Below are 21,367 nucleotides of genomic sequence, written 5' to 3' on the forward strand. Positions count from 1 at the left end.
GTGTGTCACCGCTGCATACGGAGCGAGCTCATTAATTTGAACGTCTGCGTTCGACTCGTACAAAGGAGAGGTGGAAAAAAAGCAGCCGCTGATGTGCACGTCGGAGTCTCACCTCAACCATTTAAAGCTCATTTACATATTAATCCAAAGTCATTAAACAGATGCTCTTATCAAGTGCACGTTGATGTTTGGCATCACGCTCAAGGACACTTTGATCAGTAGGGTTGCACAGTTTAATGACAAGAGCCTGATAAGCAGTTCTCCTTTTCCCTCTTCATTTAAGACCATTTTTGCAAAAAACATCTAATGATCATTGCGAATAGTGGCGCAAAGGTTAAAGTCGCACTCAGATCATCTTTTGATCTGTTTTTAAAGCGCTCCCAGTGGTCTTTTAATTATGATTACAATCCAAAAACCTGTGTTGTTTTCTAAAACACAGTTTCTGCAGAGTGACAGGAGGTCATAGGATGAGGAGGTCTCCACTTATATCCCATAATCCCTTATTTTACCACTCTCTCCCGCTAGCTGAAAAGCCCTCACTGTACCAACCTAACAATACGGGTGCAAAAGAAAAAAAAATCAAGAGGACCGGGCGGCAGACGTCAACATCTGGAACCGGAAGTCCTCCCACATCGCTCGAATAAACGTTACTTTGCCTAGCAACTCTAACAGTTACGATTTTCCCGTTTTAAGATTTACTAGGTTTCTTTTAGGGTTAGGGTAAGTTGCAAAATTTTCTTCTCCCGGCCAATGATTTCAGGCATTTTTTTAATCTGCTTCATGCTTTTCATCTGCTCCTGGTTCATAACAATTTGATCAACGAAGTGAACGACCCTGGGAGTATTTCAGGCAGGCAACTCGAGCAGTGTGTTGACCCGGTTACTCCTCCCCCCGGGCGGTTCAGTCTAATCAACTCACCTGTTCAGCGTCCTACTTAAGTTCCAGGTGCGGTCCAATCCCTCTTCTTCGATTTCCGCGAGCTCTGCGTTCCTTACCCCACCCTCCTCCCCCCCGGCTTCCACCTGTGAGCTCCGTTAGGGTAGCTTAATACCCAGAGTTTTCAATGGTGATCTTTGTTTTATGTATCTGAACAGAGCCTTATGCCAAACTAAAAGAAATATGGAATAAATCTTCTTTACTGCACGAGTTGTTTGACTGAAATAATCATAATTTGAATCTTTATTTTCTTTATCTATGTCCCCCATGATGAGAAAAATGATCCAAGAAGATGTTTTCATCAAAGTGGGTCTTTAAGAGTAAGAACATGCAAAAACACACTTTCATCTCCTTTCATTTCATAGTTGGGGTTGCTGACACCAAAGAATCCTCATACCAGGATGCCCAAACGTCAGGTCGCCACATCACACCACAAGAAAGCCAACATGAGAAAATGATTTCTGCCCTCTTCATTCTTTATTCTTGTACATCTCTTTCTCTGCTTTCCCCTCTGCCTCTCTGCCTGCACCTTAATGGAAAACAACACTCCCTAGCTGCCGTCAGCAGCTATAGCTGGCTACACTATAACACCGTTAATAGACTGGCTTGACAGCTTATGGAGCCCATGCATTTTTAAATGTGAATTTTATGACTCTTGCAGAACTGGAATATGCTAGAGTTTTGTTCTTGGGTTTATCCAATGAAGAGGCTATTCTGATAAATAAAAGTGACAAAACATACTCAAATAAGACAAAAATGTGTATTAAATAAAGCTAAAGCACTCATTTTGATAGATACGTGAAGCCCAAAGGTTTGTTGCTTATCTCTTATCGTCTAGACATTTAATCGTAGATGTTGTGAAGGACAAGTCTTTGTTTTTATGTCTTCTGCCTTGATTCATCTCTTACGTCTCGATTGCCATCAAATCCTATAAGAGCTAAACCGTCATTTGGACGACCTTATTTCAGCCATCATCGCAGTCACTTGTGCTTCATTTTGCTTGATGAATCAAAAAATGCTCATGCACATAACCATAAACAGAGAAGGTCACCATTGCTATTAACCCTGTTACCAGGCAGAATGTACACCAGTAAACAAAATCTGGCTGTCGTAGTTCCGTTTCTGCTCAGATTCACATGCTTCCGCATGGATGAGGAGGATGATGTGTGCATTTGGGTTATGCACATTCCTAATCTAACAGCTTTGGTAATTCTGTAATGACCTGTGGCCTCATTTCTGACCTCGGCTATAGCTGGGACGTTTTGTCGCATTAGGACCATGCTTCATAAGGACTGACAGGGTCAGTGATTGGACCAGACGGGTCCTAATGAGGGGGCCCGGTTAAAAAAAAAAAAAAAGACGTAAAAAAAAAAAGAAAAACACGCACACAATATTGGAAAGCTATTGCATGTGTCCCAGAGAGGTCGTAGCTGTTGACCTCTTCTTTGTGGCATTCATCTCTGTGGCTTGACCCACATACCCCGACCCACTGTTTTATATAAGCATTAGCACACACGAATAAGCACTCACACACAGACGCATAGTGGCAGTGCTCTAAGTGATCTCACTTTGACCCACATACTGCCACTGATGACTTGTGTAGCTGATGGCGCCCATGTTGAGCTATAGAAATATGCATCTTCTCTTCAGGGAGAAAGCATGACACGCAGGCGGGGGGTTATCGTGTTTACGAAGTGATGTTTGATGGGGACACGGCCTCAGATGGTGGCAACTAGGGGTACGTTAGCCTTATGCATGTTGCAGTATGCTTTTTGAAACCTGTTCATTGATGTTTTAGTGCACGTTGACTTGCAGCCTCCAGTGCAGGATTTTTGGCCATTTCTGATGAGGAATTTTCAGACTTTCTGAAATATTGAGGAATATTTTTGCAGATTCAAATATAATTTCGTAAACTAGCTATACGACTTTTCAAATTAAAGTGCTTTTGAAGATAATTGATGATCTGGGAACCAAAAAACACTAAGAGAGGGAAAGAAAAAACCTAAAAATAACTGTTTAATTTTTCCGAAAAGTTTGTTCTTTTTTTAAAGACTAAGTTCAAGTCTTCATTTATTTATTTTTTTATATTATTATTTTTTTTTTTTTGTTTATTTATTTATACCTGCTGAGCCCTGCATCTGCAGCATTTGGGTTTTATACTTTCAAGTTTAATTGGATATTCTGTGGTTCTTACCATTTATGTAGTATCAAATTAAAACTGCAGAATCATCTCATTTTCCATCTGCACCAAATCCTGTGTTGTTTCAGCTGCAGAGGAGTGAACATCCTAATTAAATGCCGAGTCACTCAGCCACCATGTCCGTTTTGCACATTTTCCAGGTATGAAATTTCTGTCTTCCATGATACATTGGTTTTTCGTGCATCAACAACAATCTGGATTAGATCAAGGTTGTCAGAATCCAGGGCTGAAGGGCCAGTGTCCAACATATTTTCCAACCAACTTGCCATTGAAGCTCCTTATTGGCTAATCACACCTGGTCCAGGTAATCAGCAGGAAATAAGGCAGAATTTCTGGAAAACAAGCAGGAGGCTGTGAATTACCTTTACAGTTTCTCTTTAGCATGAACCTTTCACTTAGCAGTTAATAATAGAATAACTATGTACAATAAACATTAAATTCATACTTGAATAAATAATTAAAACTGTTTGGGTTCATCCATCTTCCTATAGTATTGATTGGCTCCACAGACTTCTATTGTTTCCAATGGGAATGAAAAGCATCTTTAGATGTACTTCAGATTTCCTGCTGGAAACTTCAGCGCTCCCCTTATGTTTGTTTCTACCCAACTAAAATAAACCAAAACAACTTATATTCACATGTAAGCCCATTGTGTTTTCTCTTTCCTCTCAGCGTCGGCTTCCTGCAGACCAATTCGAGGGTTGTCATTAATCTCAACTGGGGTCAGAGTTATTTGCTTCTTAAAAGCTTCAAAAACAATTGATAAAGGGGTGACGTTGGGGTCATTGAGTGCTGCCTTCAACTTTTTCCTTTATTAAAAAACATTTGCTTGTTTTTGAAATACTTCTTAAAGCGTGTCGTTTTCTGGCTTTTTAACTCTGATTTGTGATTTTATATTCTTTTTGGCAGCAGGCCGACAATGTGACATTCCACAGCAATTACCGGACCTGCCGTTCTGCGGTTGTTTGTCAGTGCTTTAGATGATTTAGAAACATGGACGTCATATTTTTCCCAGTATCTGATGGTTTTGGTCATAACAACATCGTAGGAGAGATTAAAGAATAACTTGTAGAGACAAAACAGGCTTTTTGAGATATTTTTGACCATTCAGAAGTGTGTGACTGCCTGACCTGGAGGTGGAATGGAATCATTAACCGGTTTAACTGAGTGGATTAAATGGATATTTTTTTGAGTTTTTCCTTGGAACCTAATATTTACGCATTTAATAAAATGTTTTTTCTTTTTTCTTTTAATGACAAAAAACTGTATGTACAGATGTTAGAGATGGTGGAGTTTTATTGAAGTGACTTTTATCTAATAACAGAGATTGGAGGATGACTCACTTTTCACCTCACACTTTCCCCTTGACTACAAAACGGTGGCCACATCACCTTCGCCAATGGTGCATTTAAACTTCTAATGTCATCACTGCAGCGCACACTGATCTGCTTATTGATCTACTCCAATCATCTTTTGTTATATTTTCAAATATGATAAAATGATTATGTTGTTTATTAGAAATTCACTTCTGAGTTGTGTACGAGGCAACCATGCCCCGTTCCCCTCCCCGTTGCTGAGAGCTCTCTGTTTACACTCCCACTAGCTTACAGCCCCTAACAACCTAACATTACCAGTGCAACAAAATGGTGAGCAATATTGGAGCTATCCAGATGTACAGTTTAGAGCCAGATAGCAGCTCAGATGAGGAAGACAGAGAAGTAAATGGATCTAGTCGTCCACAAGTGGACGTGGAGCTTGTGGCCCCGCCCAGCGTGTTTCCTACTTCACACATACGCTCTTTTTTTAAACTGCATTATTTTCATCTGCTCGTGATTCACAAAGATTTAAATAAAGAAATACACATTAATGAAATTTTAGGCTTAATCTTCTATATAAATGTCATCCATCATCAGAAAAATACAAGAAGACAGGAAAAATACAAAAAACACCAATTTTATAATGCTAAAGTTATTTCACATTTTCAAAAAAACTAGTTATTGTTCACATCTAAACAGATCAGTGTTCACCTTCAGATCTGAGTTCTGATGTTGTCCCTTTAGTGTTGGTATAATTGATTTGTATGTTTTAAAGCCCCGGTGTTGTTGACTGGAGGAGCCGCCGACCGCCTCCTTCAAACAGAGCGCAGCGCCTGAGAGCGAGCTGCTGTTTGATCCTCCGTCGCCAGAGTGGCAGTATAAACAGGAAGGGGCCTCTGCGCTTTAGTGCGTCATTAGCGCTTGTGTCATCAGATCTTCTGTGCTGAAGGAGTTTCACAGAACATTGTTAGGCAGATATCCCGGATAGGTACAAGAAGGTGAACTAACCTTAAAGGCACGAATGCACACAAAACTCCTGGTGCTGTGGGTGTGATGTGAAGGCCACAGGAAAAGTGAAACATCCTCTTGAGGCAGCTGCTCTCTTTTCCCTTATGAGGCAAGAGTGATGTAAAGGTGTGTGCACATATTTTCTTTGAGTTTATGCATGTGAGGTATGACAGCTTAAGTGTTTGACCAGAGATGTTATGTCTGCGCACAAGTGTGTGTGTGTCAGGAATATGGAATTCATTTCTGCGGGGCCTCTCCCACTAACTGGAACAAGGTTTGAGGCAACAGACCCACCCTCAAACACAGTCCAGAGCAAGTCCACCTGGTTTAGCACACGCTCTGCCACTTATCCGCGCAGGAAACAGAATTTTCTTCTGTTGCTGTAGTCCAGGCTTTAACTCAATCTTCCCCCTCAGAAATGTTTTCCTGCTTTGAATAAAGTAAACCTATTTTTGTCTGTGATTATTTGCAGTTGAAGTGTTTGTACCGCTGGAGGATCTGAAGTACTGCACTCCGTCCTTTAGGCACAAACACTCAAAATCATGTTGATTTTCGAGTACAACCTTAGCATGTCCATTGTGAATGGTGATTGGAAATAAAAGCATGACGTAAAAGTGTTTATATACAGTTTTTCTGCAACAAAAAAAGAAAAATTTCAGAGATTTATCAGGCTAACAACAGAGATCCAGACCTGCTGGAACGTATGTAAGTGGGCTTTCCCCATTGACTGTATATGAAAACTGGACTGAGTGACCCATCCCCCCCGCCATTCCAAACAGGAAGTACCCATGGGCAAAAAGCTAAAATCTTATAGATTTCTATAGAGAAATAAACAGGTGTTACTCAGTGATTCTATTTGTCAGAATAACCATTCTTGCTCTGCTGCCTGTTTGTAACAAGTTCTTGATTATCCTATTTTTTCATATTTTTTTGTTGTGCAAGTCATTCCAGTCACAAATTGGCCAATTAGCTAACACAGTAAAAGTAGGTGGAGCCCACTGGCCACAACATCCACCGTTTGAAATATTTGACAGATTTCGTGTAGTTGTAGGGGTGTGGACATCCAACACGATCACACCTGAATGGCGCGAGTGGTTGCCACAGAAACGTTGACTCAGACCGACTCAGACCAATCAGTACTTACTGATGGCATCTGGCTGCGACGTGGCGGCTTAAAAAAAAGTCGGAAAAGTCGCAAGTAAGCCATTTTTTATGTGACTTCACACTCAGTCCAGTTCTTATACACAGTCAATGGGTTTCATACTGAGCTGTTTGGTCCAGACCAGAGTTATTTGTTTCATGTTCACAGAAGTAAGTTCTCCTCTTTGCTCATGTGTATACTAGACTAAAAAAGCCAAATCCACGTGAAACTAGGGGTCTGTGTTGACTTGCAGGTGAACCTTGGTGTGAATTAGCTCGTGTGCTACTGCGGATGGACTTTACACCAAACCAAATGGCAGAAGCAAGCAGGAAACAAAAGCCCTCATTGAACTGATTGATATGGTACGGTGAATAAAAAATGAAGTAGATTGAGTGCCACTTGTGTGGAGAGGCAGCCTTGTTCAGCACAGCTGACCTACTTTTTAGAAAACCTTAGAGCCTCTAAACTTCAGTGTGAGTTTAAACTGGAAGAGTGATCAGGCTAATTTATGTGTGATAATTTAATGGCGCATACTTATAAAGCGCTTGTCTACCTACAAGGCCCAAAGTGCTTTACAGTCACAGTCCCATTCACCCAGTCACACACACATTCACACACACTAGTAGCAGCCCTGTTGCCGAACACTGGCGCCAACCAGAGGCAAGGTGGGGTTCAGTGTCTTGCCCAAGGACACATCGACTCATGGGCGTGCAAGGTGGGAATCGAACCTGCAATGTTGCGATCATGGGTCGACCGCCCTACCGCTGCACCACGGTCGCCCCCCCTTTAACATATCACAGATTCATTATACAGTTGAATAGATGTTTGCAGTGAGCCATTGTTTTTGTAAATTTACATTAGATCCCATCAATACTGAAGCCTCTTCAGTTTGTTGTCAGGATGCAGCAGATTCGCCTCTCAGAATCATCTGTATCTTGATCAATGGGACCACGGCTATTACTTTGGTTTTTAATGAAAACAATCCCATGTTTAATCAGCATTGCACCACTCTGCTTCAGTGTTCTGTGAGACAAACATACTGTATTTCAATCAGAAACAAAAAACGGTATTAAGACACAAAAATGGGAAAAACTTTAAGGACTCACTCCAATGAAAGTGGCGTTTTTAACATGTTCTTGTGGCATTTCTCTGATTATAGAGGACATAAATGAAGAAAATTAAGCTCTTGATGTAAAGACAGAAACAGGAAGGGAAATTACAAGGCTGAATCTAGAACAACAAATGTGTGAGACAACAACCAGAAACAGAAAGATGGAATTATTTCTAACCACAACCATGCCACCGTTTACTGAATTAACATGTAATTACAGCATCTATAGGCAAATTTACTGCTAAAGATTTACGAGCTCTGTGATTGCTTTAATAACAGGAAACTCTGAATACATCAGAGCCAATTTTTTAAATGTTTTAGTTTTATATTTTCTGTAGCAAATCTGAGATTTATACCAAAGTTAAAATCATGCAAAAAATACATTTTATTTCTTCACATTTCATGCCCTAATGGGAAATCTTTTACAGCTCAAAAATGTCCTTCAACTCGGCTTTAGACTGAGGTGCACATTTCTTCACATAAATTAAATAAAGACAGATTTTTTTTTCTTCAACTAAAAATCCGGCTGAAAAAGAATGCTACAGACAGGTATGTGTTCGCCTTTGTGAGGGACCAAGCGGCCAAATGGGGACATCAGTAACTTTTTTTTTTTAAGAAAAACGTACAAACTAGGCCCTTAAGAGAGGTCAACAAAGAAAGTCAACTCAGGGAAAAAACTCGACTTTAACTTCAACAACTCAAAAGACCAAGTTCTTAAAGTTCTGCCGGATTAGACGTCAAACCAAACAAATGGAACTAGATCTTGTTTTTTAATGTATTTATTTATGTTTTTAACACGAGTTTCTGCAGCCCATGATTTTAAAGGCTCAGAAGAGAAATAGTTGCATGGTTTTCTTTCAAAAGTTTTCTTTTAGAAGAAATATTTTTGGTTAAGCATTTATTAAATATTGGCAACCATTCATTCATTCAACCATTATTGGAACCAAAAGGTCAAAATGTTTACAAGGACCTCGCTGATGATTTAAATTTAATTAACTCAGGCAGTAAAATATATTTTTGCACTGCTTTTATTAGGATTTTAAAAGAGAAACAGCATTCAACACATAACAGTCCTAATTTTTTTCATGAATGACCCTGAGATAAGGATAAATCTGCTATGGAATTTGTTATTCTGGTCTGTCCCTCTCACTAACTTTGCCCCGTCTGCCTCTGGCTCTGACTTTATGCACATCAGCTGGTCCAAATGTGCCATTTTATCCAGAATCTTAATGTGATTCATTAATCCAAAGCCTTTTTCACAATCTGCACCTCGAAATGTTGCACAAAAATCTACAAGCTGTGAGTTTTCCCTTTAGCTCCTCACATCAAAGTGCTGCAGCCAGCATATCCAAAAATGTGCCATTTGACCCCCTGTTTAAATAATTTTACTCACATTTTCATGTCTATTGGTGAAGAATAGCCTCATACTTCTTTGCTGTCGTAGCCCTTTCTTGTGATCCATACTGAAAATTGACGTCTGATTGCAGTCTATCTTCATAAGAAAGTGGTATATTCACTTATGAGAGGATTTTCTACACATCTTTACATTTTCCAACCTTTGTCTACATTATTTTTATCTGCTAAAGCTTCAACTTTGTTGTGCTTTTCCATCATTACTGAGACGCCATTGCATTTCAGCATCAGCATTCTCTGCAAGTCCAGTCCATGCTTGGAGTGATGCACAATATCATGGGTTGTGCATGCAGTACAGCTCACATCATCTTCCTCCCTATACATAAAATATAGGACTAGCATTTGTGCTCCGTTATCCTTACACCCTCGTCTACGTCAAGGGTTTGCCAGGAGGCATTTTAGATGCTGTGCATCAACTTCCTCTGTACTCTCCTTCATTTAACTCCAACTCAAAGGCTTTTAGGTTTTCTTACAAACCTACTCAGTTGATGGTGGATTTGTTGAACTGACAGCATTGATTCGTTCATGGTTATAGACAATTGTTGACAAGTCAGATTTCTTCTTGTATATTTGCTCATTCTTCTTCTTCTTCTCAGTCTGTTGCGTTCTCCTCCACCTATTCCTGTCCTGTTTGCACAATTCCAAAAGCATTCAAATGACTTTTCCGTTGAATGTGATGCTCGAGGTACTCCCACTTCCGTTCAGTCCAAATATTTCCTCCGAAAACTCTTGGAGCAATTTTTACAGAGCAGTCCGCTCTTGTTATTCCGTTTTAGCACATTTTGATAGCCAGGCCACCTTAAAAGAACCACATCTTTTTTTTATTTTTGGGATCCTGTGCAGATTTGCTCTGCGTGGAGATAACAGGAGCAGTTTCAGGAGCAACCAATTTCAATAGAGAAATAGTCAGAAATGCATTTCCTACATTTAAGTGGATCTAAGTTTTGAAGAATAATGTATATATTATGATTTATCCTAAAAGTAGATTCAATGTATTTCTGGATAGGTCTAGCAGGCTAGGAAAGTAGCAATGAATGAGAGAAAGCAGATTCTGATTAGTGGGAAAGCAAAGCACGCAGAGCAGACCCCAGACCGCAGGAGGCTCGACGGCCTCCCCACTGAAACCTCAAGGCTTTCTCGTCTGTTTACTCTCCGCTCCTCTTTAGTCATCTGCACAGTCTCCTTGCTCAGATTCAACATAGCCGCTCTGTATTTCTTTTTCCGCCTCATCTGCTTCTTTATCTGAATGACTTACTTCCTGCCCCCCCCCCCTCCCCTTTCTTGTTGAGAGCACTTTTAGCCCGTTTCTCTGATAGCCCGTTACCGTCATCACAACACCCCTCTCGCTTGGCTCCCTTCCCACTTTTCTCCCATGCAGTCTCACCTCTCCACTCTCTTCATATTTCATATTAAGCAATCCTTTCCACGGAGACAGCTGTGTAAACAATAGAGACCAGCCCTCCGTGAAAAATACTGGAAAAGAAAGCCGAGCTGCACGGAGCTCGCTGCACGCCGTCTTCGCTGATGATCTATGGCCCTTTGTCTCTGTGACCCCCTTTGAGCACTAGGAGGATCCTCGCTGCACATTTACTGTTCCTGGTATGTGTGTTAAGCTTACAGTAGTGCGTTTGTGTGTGTTTGCGAGCTTTCTGTTACCATAGCCCCTTGCAAATATTGATTTTAGCTGAATGGCTACGACGGGCCACTCAAAAGCAAACACAGCGTGCCAGTTGTTGCGTCACCAAATTTTCTTTCTTCCTGGAATACAAAATCTATCCCTCTGAATGTCTTCCTAGATGCACTTTTCGCAATTTTCTGTATTTTGGCTGATCATTATTAAGAAGGAGCTTTAGCCTGTATTCCTTTATTCTGTCAGCTCCTTAATTGAACACAGATGCTGCTCAAAGTTGTTGGTTTCCTGCTCTTCCTTCCATACCTGCAATAAGGTCATTTGTTGTCCACTTTAAGGGTCTAGGAGACTAGCACAGCTCAACATTGTGCATGTGCAGGTTTGTCCAGTCTTCGTGCATCTACACAGGTGGGCAGATGGTCCAGTTCTGCGCTGACAGCCTCATTGCATGCAAGCGTGGCACTCTCACCGCGACACATGCACCGCTCCTCCCTAGCTTTATATTTTTCGCAGGTGCGGTGCTTGCTGGCATTTGAGATAATTAAAGGCTGACCTTTCTAAAGTGAGCAGAAATGTCACCAAGCCGGCATCACTGACAAGAGGATTCACCCCACAGGGGCTTCTGGCACAGCGGTAGGGGCTTCCCACCGCATGGTGATGTGCACTTAGCACCCTTTAGCCTCCTTGAGCCAGCCTGACTGATATGGAGAAAGAGCTCCCACCTCGCACTCTGTCATCTGCAGGGTGTCTGCTCTCTGTGGCTCTCATCAGCTGCAGAATCCACTCAAGAGAGAAGCGCTGAGGTGGAAATTTCGTTGGGTCAGACAGTTTGAAAAGGTTTCCTCACATTTTTTCTTTCAAAATGCTGTATTTTAACAGATTAAAAATGTATTGATTAGCAGTTTAGCCCTGTACATCCACTTGACCTTTCTGATTCCTCACTGGCTTGCGCTCGTGTTAATCTTAATAATCCAATAAGTGGCAATATGTACTCCTAATGTTGGTTTATCATCCATCAATAGAGCAACAAAAGGCACTACTATGTTAGAAGGAATCTACAATCGCATAAAAAGTGAGTGGCCTTTCTTCTCAACCATGAGCATGAAAAAAACTTAAATAGCTCTGAAGTATATATGTATATAATAAAATTTGTCAAAAGTTCTTACCCCCCCTTGACAGATTTTCTTTAAGTAAAATAATCTACCAATGTGGTAAGAAAAATGGTCTTATCAAGAATTTTTATTTTAAGAAAAAAATTGTAGTCACAAAGAAATGTTTTCTCAAACTTGTATTGTTTTGTTTTCAAGATTAATTTTCTTTTCTATTCTGTTTTATATTGATGCAAAGCCACTTTTGGCCCTGCCAGAATCAGTTGGTTTCCATTTATTGCATAAGCGTTGCAGCTAATCTCTCCTCCAGAATCTGTTGGAATTGCATTGATCGCGTTAACGGTTGAAGAGTTACAGTTATTCAAAGAACGCCAACACTAGTGCTATAGCAGCATTCGTACCGCCATCAGCAATGCACATTGAAGTGGTCACTTCCAATAAAAGGTCAATGTAAACACACAAAATAAAAATAAAATCTTTCCTTTGTACATAGCTTTGCAAGTTTCAACAGCCATTTTCGGGCTCCACATATAAAATGCGTGGCCACTGAATGCCAAACCAGTGGCCTATAGATAGCATCCACTTTAATTCACGGAAGTGCCAACTGTTTGAAAATTGATTATGGGGGACAAATCAATAGTTGGGGTTTGTGCACGGCCGGAATTATATAAAACCAATTTTAGCGAGAGATTTGCACAAACATCGACATTTTGCTCTGAACCTCTTCCGACTTTAAGTGGTAGAGGCCATGCGCTAGTTTACAGTGGCAAAAGAAGAAGAAGAAGAAGCTCCTCCCAGCTTGTCCAGTATAAAGACCATGGGCTAAACGCACAAGAATGTGCACTTACCTGGTGTGAACGTATCTTTAAAGAGTTAAACATTTTTAAAGACATTGTGGCTTTTCCAATTTTTTACAAATGACTATAATGTCAACCGTCTTCTATCAGCTTTTGTGCTGTTTTTATTTCTCTTATCTAAAGGTGGATTGGTTGGATACAGGACACCCCTCATATCCAAAATTTCGTATTAGCTTGGGGGCAGCTTTGAGACTGTTTGACAGATGTTCACTTGAACACGACCAATTAAATCTTGATAGTCAGGTCAAGCTCTCTGTGACCTCTAAATAAATTTGCCATAACTCAAAAATTAATATATTAATTCTGACAAAATCTCGCACAAACGTCCAAGAAGATAAAGTGAGGAAGTGATGACATTTTATATGTGAAAGGTCAGCTGTCAACTCAGTTGAGATGTTATGTTTTAGAAAAACATTTCTCTCATCCTGTTCTCCATTTAGAAAGAAAACAAAAGCAAAGACAATTCACATGAGGTCTGAAACCTTTTAAAATCTATAAACCAAATAAGCGGCCATTGGATGGTTATTATGTCCTCAACTTTAGTTTGCAAAGATTAAATTAAGCTTTCTCCCTAAAACTAACAAATGGGAAGTACAAAAACCCTGCTTGTCATCACCACATAGTATAAATGCTTAGTCCACGCCTTGTTTAGCACTCTAGCTATACTGGTTATTCTTAAAGCTATCAGTTTGTTTGTTTTAAAATCTGTCTGTATTTCTTTGTTGAATCCACTTTAGAACCAGCCATCGTTCACACTGAGGTACAAGCATCCAAGCAGATAAAAAGGGTGTTTTAGGAGCTGTTTTTGTCTCCATAGAGCTTGATTGGAAGTCTTTACCCTCAAAGTAATGGGAAATGTGTAACAGTTATTGTCAAATATTAGCAGCATAAAAACTGTGGTTAAATGCTGCTGTTTTAGTTTGACATGTGTAGGAGTCTCTCCACGCTCTGGGTTTGATTTTTCCACTGACAGCCTCAGCAGAAAATTAGTCAATTGTGATGTAAAGATCGCAGCAATGACGCAAATTCAATTAATCTCTGGAACTTTGCCCAATTGCTTTTACGCAACTTTGGCCAGTCGCTCTAATTTTGAAATATTTCTGTGCCCAACATTTATGCTTAGCGGCAAAAACATATACGTCATCAGTCTAACCAATTAAAAGTGCTTGACATCCAACAAAACGATAAAGCCGGCTACTAATCCTACACTATTCTACATTTTGGTCTAGGATTCTATAACTTTCTTTCACAACAAAAGCAAATATATGATAGTCTCTTACAAGAGGTTACAAATATTTTTCATTGAAATGGAAGCGACAGTTGTGTTTTCCAATGTGGTGTTGGAAAACACACGTTTTTCTTGTTTAAGCTCTCAAAGTTGAAAACGTTTGTATAAAAAATAAGTCCAGGATTACAGAATGAAATCAAAGATCTGATTATGATCAAAGATTTATGTAGAGGAGACATGGCACAGAGGGCATTGATTGACAAGGTCCCCAGCCAATAGGGATGCAGAACACAATGCAGTGTTAAAAATACCAAATTTCAGTGGGAAAAAAAATCGTCCAGACAGCTAGAGCTGAACCCTAATATGGCGAAGGAACTGTACCGGTCTGTACCAGTATGAGCTAAACACAGAGTTTTGGTACCAATCTTAAAATTGCATTGTAATATTTGAAAATAACTGCTTAAGTTAAATATTATTATTGGAAAATGATCAAACTTGCCACAACTTCAGGCTTTTTATATCTCAACAGCAACAATCAGTTCCTGGAGGGACAGATTTTTTTTCCACTGTAACTGATGATTAGTAACACTTGGAGAATAAAAGTTTTATAGATTTTTATGGTATTCTTCTGATATCATCATCACCATGTTGCATAAATAAAACAACATTTAAGCTGCACCTACAGTATATAAGAAACCTTTTTTTAAGGTACATACCATGAGCTCCTAAATAATGCACATTGCTCAGGACTTGTCCAAGGACCCCCACTTTGCCGTCAACCTCTTTCACCTCACAAAACATGTGGCTCAGACTTTATGCAAAGCCGATGTAATGTACGGTAAATGCAGTGTACTGGAAGACGGTCCCTCAGGGCTAAAGGATGACATGCATGTGTGATTCAGGGCGTAACTTAGGCACACATTAATGAGCACACACTCACAAAAACTCTACATGTGACTGTATTTGTGTATTTGTCCAGGACAGTCCTCCTCTCCACGAGTGCACCATTGCGTACACGTCAGCATAAGCGCATAAGGCTTTCCGTTTTTCTCCCACAGTATCCTCCCTCACTTTTGACGTATGTAATCACCCACGCCGCTGTCCTCATAAAAATTTGAATGCATCGCGCTTGAGCGGTTTCCATTTTGTTTGCAGCTGCCATATGTGTTTGCGTCAGAGTCCACTCAGAATGTTTAAAGGATGACATCCACTCTTGGCTCTTGTATCCAGCAGAGATGCACTTTTGCACTTACCGTAGTTACTTTCTTAGTTATCGTCAATGCGTTTAAAAACAAATGAGAAGTTTCCTCAAAGTGCCTGATAGAAATGGTTTTATGCTGTTATTGTCCTTTGGTATGTGTTGTCTGTCTTTAAATGAAATGCAGTTAAAGCAGCAGTGCTCCCTCTGAGCTATCGTACCATGCTTAAGATTACGGTCACATATCCCAAAATGCCACGACGCAATGATCGGCAGGTGGCCGCGCGATGGCATTTGTTATCGCATTTTTACTCACCACGCCAAGGTTTTAAGAAAAAGTTTCAAAAGTATGACATTCTTTTGACATTTGGAGGTCGCGGGGTAGAAGTCTAGTGACATTGACTGACAGGAGGGTCTCCAAGGTCTACAAAATCAGACAAACAAATACACAGCATTAGTTCCAGCCATATGGATAATATGATGTTCTAGAGTAGCGGTCCCTAACCCCCGGGCTGCGGACCAGTACCGGTCCGTGGGTCATTTTTTACCAGGCTGCACAGAAAGAATAAATAAATAACTTACATTACTTCTGTTGTATTTATTTCGGAGTCTGAAAGATGTTTTATTTTGAAAAATTGCCAGATTCTCTGTTCCATCCGTCTATGTGACTCTTGACACAGGCCAAGGCGCTCATCTCGGTCACGTGATAAGTTACCGCTAAAATAAAACCCAGGAACTAGCAAAGTCTTTGCAAAGTTGCTTTCCCAAGAAAAAAACGTCCAGCCAGGAGACAGAAGAGGAGCCTTTGACTTCCAAAAAAAGAAAGCTACATTTAATAGACAATACTTCTTTTTTGCACCATGAGTGTGGGAAGGGGAGAGGATGAGGACACCTGTGCGATGTACAATGTCATGCCTGCCAAAATAAAAGCTCAGAGTTTGTCTTATCATGTCTCTGTTCCTCCTTCACCGTAGCGCTGCTGCAACAAACGTTCACCACATCTCATTGACCGGTCCGTGAAAACTTCTAATGACGTCATACTGGTCCGCGGCGTAAAAAAAGGTTGGGGACCACTGTTCTAGAGGATCTGTGTGTGTACAGTAATATCCTTTGACGCTCTGATTTGAAGAATCCCACCGCTGACAACGACTGGAATGTTTTGCTTTCGGTCGTTGACCTCTTTAAACTTTGTTTTTGTGCGCCCTTACGGTTCACTTACGCACATCTGCGCATTTAAGCGCACACCAGAGTGTCTCTGTATGTCATGCGTTGCATCGGCAGTCCCCCGTGGCTGTATTTTGCGTGTTGTACGCCCGTCCGACCTGACCTCGCGCTGCCATTTACTGCCTTCTCTGGTTATTAATTCAGTGTTTGCTGTCACAACCAATCACAGTCTTTCATGTCCCACAACCCTTAACCTTTCCTTCCTTCTGCCTGTTGCACGCCGAAGAGAGTTAAGGAGCAAGTGACCCAGATTGTTTGTTTATTTTCTCTGTCTGCTGAAAGCGATCGCATGCATCCCCTGAGGTGCTGCCCTCTATGCATCACCTTGCTTCTGAATCTCCGAGTATGTCGAGGAGAAGTTGACAGAAGCTAAGAAACCTTTGTAAATCTTAAAAAAGATTTGCATTAATGAGATGATTCAAGGCCTCGAGGACTCGGTGCATGTCTAAACTACTGAATCACACTTTCATCTACGACCCATGTTTCCTACAAATGTAGCTGAATGTAAATACGCCACGTGTGGATGATGATGGCATGCATATCGACGGCTCAGATCCTGTTTGTAGTGTTTGCATTTTCACATGCATTCGTCTGGATGATTGGGAGCAGCACCTGACTGCATGGCATTGTGCATTCAGCTACTCCCTGTTTGTACTCTTCCCCTCAATGAACCCTCTGTGTCAGCCGTTGCATATGATTAACAAACGTGCAACGGGAGGCACCTGCCTCTGAGATTTAAGAGCTCCGTGTTTACACACTGTGTAGCTGACCGTTGTTCGTCGTTTTGGAGGTTTGCAGTTCCCTGGGGTTAGATCGGAGCACACAGCTGATTTTGAGAAAGGTGATGGGATGAACTTTGATGGAAGATTTGGGTATTATGTGTGCAGTTCTCCAGCGTGCCTTGACTCTTAAAATTGTGTCTGTATGACCTGATGCTTATTGAAGACCCACTCCAATCCTCTTTTGAGCTATTTTCCAAGCATTCTCAGTGGTCTTTTAATTATGATTATACCGTTTTATTTTTAGCTTACATCAAAAATCTTGCAGACGTTCATTAAAAATTTGCCTCTGAACTGTTGATGTGGAAGTAAGTCTCCACTCATTTCCCATGATCCCTTTGCTTACAATGTCTCCCGTTAGCTTGCAGGACCTTACAACCCCAAGCTAACATTATCATTATAACAAAAATGGCGAACAATATTGTAGCTAACCAAGCTGCACAGTTTGGAGCCAGATACCAGCTCAGACCAGGAAAACAAAGACGTTCAATAGATCTATTTTTTACGTAGCAAGTACGATCTTTGTGAAAAGGCACTTTTTTCGTCTGATCCGGATTCACAACAATTTGAATTCTCAAACGTACTCAGAAATGCAGTATCAGGCTTAATTTTCATTACATATGTCCTCTATCATCAGAGAAATGCCACAAAGATGCTAAAAACACCAAAAACCTCATTTTCATCGGAGTTGGTCTTTAAAGAGCTAAACAATCAATTTGGTCATATGACCAGTTGAGGAGGTGAACTCAGGCAATATTTAACCAATTTGGTCACCACCATGTTGGCGAGATCAATCATCACTGAACCATTTCCCAAAATGGACAAACAAGCCCCGCCCATTTTTCTAACCATTGTTTTAGAACAGAAAAAAGTTGACCTATCAGCCAATTGACCTAATCCCTCTTTGTATCCAGATTTTAAGGTAACAAATTAAATGAAATAAGGTCTATTAAAATGTGTCTCCAACTGAAGCTGAAATAAATGTCAAATCTAACCTTCAACTAGTTGAACTTGTTGAGGTTACAGATAAAAGAAGTGTGTTTTAGAAGTGTAAATAATAAAATTAATTTTTTTGTCTACTGACTGTCTTTGTATACTTGAAGTGCGTCTGTACAAAGCAAACAAGCTTGTATTTTCCAGTTACTTTTACAGTGAGTTAAATAATTCATCCATGAAAGCACATTCAAGGTGACAAAAGCTTTTAATTTTAAAAAAAGAAGTCTGCAGTTTAAAGAGACTCTTTTTAACCAAACCCAAAAGCTTTGATGTTTTTTAGTTAAACGTCGGATTTTCTGCAGACAACTTGTATTTTTATATAAACTTCAAAAACTGAATCTTAAGAAAGTAAAAAAGAACCTTGCTTTAAGAAAAATTGCCTTATTTTTAGTCTTGCAAAAATCTTATCAAGAAAATTTTTCAATAGAAAAATAATCTTAGTTTGAGAAAATATGTCGGAATTTTAATACTTATTTTTATGGGGGATTTTTTACGACATGGTTAGTTTCCAGAATTAAAATCAGAAGTTGTGCGTGTGCGTGTCCTTGGATCTTACTAATCTTCAGCTGTGCGTGAACAGTATTTACAAAGCTGGCAGCTCTGCAGCCATGTTGCTTATCCCTGTGCATTTAATGTGACATCAGTAAAAGGTATTAGACATAAATGCACCTCAGCAGAAGCAAAACACAGCACACCTATTTGAAGGCTAAGGGAAAATATTTCATCCTCCGGTGGACTTCATTTACCTCTTTTGTTTTTGGGCTGTGGAAAAGCAGAAGGAAAACTGCTCAAACTGAATGCTATTTCCCCATAGAGATATGATAAATGTCATTCAGAATAGTCTGTAATAAGCTCACAGATGGTGGTGAAGGAAGTTGTATGTCAGTCCTGTAGTTTCTGAGAGTCCATGGAAGTTGCAGTTCCACATTTAGACCTTCTCCTGGGCATCGCCTGGAAAAAATGTTTGTACTTAAATCACTCCAGCGTCTCTTTTTTTTAATACTTCTCTTTGCACTGTTTCTCAGATACAGTGGAGGTCTTTTAAGATTAGTGATGTAACTTGTTTGTTTTTAAACAAATTTAATTTACACTTGATTATCTTGCAAGGAATCTGGAAAACATCACCTGCGCTGTTCAGTATCCAGGTATTTATCTCTGATAAACATGTCCTGGATCAATTTTAGGTTAGTGAATCCAATCGTGCAAAATGAATCAGAATCGACTATGAATCTTATGAGCAACCACAAATTATGATATAAATTGAACCGTTGTTAAGATGAATCTAAGGTGATATTTAATAATGGTAATGCCTCTGGAATCAGACCTAAAGCTGGCTGGGTAGTGAGGAAAGTTGCATAACCACCAGCTTCACGTTCAAAATATAGAATTTTATTGTTGATGCATTCCATGAATCTAAACTCAGGCACTATTGTACCTCCCAGCTCTCTCTGCTGCACTCAGGTGCTCTGCATCATACAAGTGGAAACAAGTACGAAACATGTATGACTCGACCCGGTCTGCTCTACAGGAGTTCATCCGTTCTGTCATTTATGTCCGAGTGCCACATTCCGAAAAGCACATTCCTCCAGCGAGGTCTGGGCATGACTTTTAGTGCCTTTTAGTTTTTTTACCGCTGTGCATTACAAGTCCTCATAAAAAAAATTAAAAAAAAGGTCATTACTTTGTAGTGGAATAAAAGAAAACGTTGTCCTGTGTTATGACAAGCTGTTTTTGAAGAAATGCTGTTTCTCATGCTATATTATGCGATGCTAATGTGGTGTTTTATGGTAATTGCTTTCCTCTGGTGTATAGCTGTCAGTGTGCTGATGTGGGGTCGCACTTTCTGCTGTGATTACAGGTCTCTCTGTTCCTGTCTTACCCTTAATTTGTAAGAGAGCTCTGCAGCAGGAGTCTCTGGTGGTTCCAGGAATGGCACCTTGGGTCTCACCCCTCTGCCGACTGCAAGCGCTGTAATTAGCAGAGTTTTCCTTTGTGTTGCTCTCTTCATTTTATGTTTTGGCTCGCCTCCCTCTGTATTTGTAGAGTGTCACCGTTAATGAGCATGCGGAGCTGTGAGAAGACATCACACACACCCACTGCTCTCCTTGCAATTTTAACACTCCATTAGATAATTAAGGGGGATGGGGTGTTTTGGTAACATTTCAGATGAGACATTATCATTAATTAGTAGGAAAAAGAAAAGGAATGCCTTTTGCTCAAGCACTTATGTGGGCTACTAAAGGGAAGTGATCTCTTTAGCTTGTCACTGAAGTAGTAAGTGATCTTCTTCTCTTTCTGTCTGTGTTTTTTTTTTCTTTCTTCTTAGGCTTTGCAACCACAAAGAGGAGGCCCGTCGAAGGAGAACAACTCTCTTGGCATCATGTGATCTGTACATTCCCCTGGATTGCTCTGCAACAGAGGAGGGAATCTGCTCTCCGGTGGAAACATCCAAAACACTAACACCCCCCTATCACTACCGAGTCGCCCCTTCATGACTCAACTTGCCTTTTTCTCCCCCTTCATCTTCAAGATAAGAAATGGCTGTGCTAGTTCCCTGTCCCTCCAACGCCTCTTGTAAATAAAGTCTTTTTGACTGTTTAACAATAGCAGAGAAAGGAGGGATAAAAGACCCTGCCGTCTCCTTTGATACTTCTACTCTTTCTTTTTGTCCTTGGTAACTGAAGCCTTTAGTACACACACTGACTCAACCAGATTTTTTTGTTTGTTTTTTCTTCTATTCAGAACGTTTTTAAAACCTCAAGGAGATTTGTATTTTTTTTTTTCCTCTTGGAGTCTTTTGGAATATCTGCCCGTCTATGGGGGATTAAGTCTCTCCAGGATTCTACCAGAACTTTTTTCTTCAAATTCTGTTTCCGTCTGGAGCTGGACTGAGCCATAATGGCTGGAAAGGGCAACCCGGTGCCGGGCGGCCACCTAAACGGCTTCCCCGTGCCCACCTACTCCTACTTTTTTCCCCACATGCTGGGCAGCTTGTCGCCTCCAGCGCTGCCCGGTCTGCCCCTCAGCGGATACAGCACCCCCTCCCCAGCTAGTAAGTAAACTTCTTTGACCCGCACTCTGCCGCATTGCTTTTCTGCTGCTTAGTTTATGATTGACAAGATATGGGGGGGAAGATTTACTTTCCTTTTTGCGTGTGTCCTGGATTACCTGAGCGGCACGCCGATTCCTGCACAGCTCTCATGAATGTGTACATATGTGTA

At 40.5% G+C, this 21,367-nt stretch overlaps 1 protein-coding gene across 1 annotated transcript in view; it reads left to right on the plus strand.

The window, feature by feature from the left end:
• raraa (retinoic acid receptor, alpha a) overlaps window positions 1–21,367 on the plus strand; it is a 177,862-nt gene that overhangs the window by 59,371 nt on the left and 97,124 nt on the right. Inside the window, exon 3 of the mRNA XM_011487934.4 lies at window positions 20,473–21,198. Coding sequence (XP_011486236.1) covers window positions 21,045–21,198 — 154 coding nt within the window. The 5' untranslated portion in view covers window positions 20,473–21,044. The remainder of the gene's footprint in view (window positions 1–20,472; window positions 21,199–21,367) is intronic.

Source organism: Oryzias latipes, chromosome 19 (genome assembly GCF_053564925.1).
Source record: "Oryzias latipes strain Hd-rR chromosome 19, Olatipes_Hd-rR_3.1".
Lineage (NCBI taxonomy): Eukaryota > Metazoa > Chordata > Actinopteri > Beloniformes > Adrianichthyidae > Oryzias > Oryzias latipes.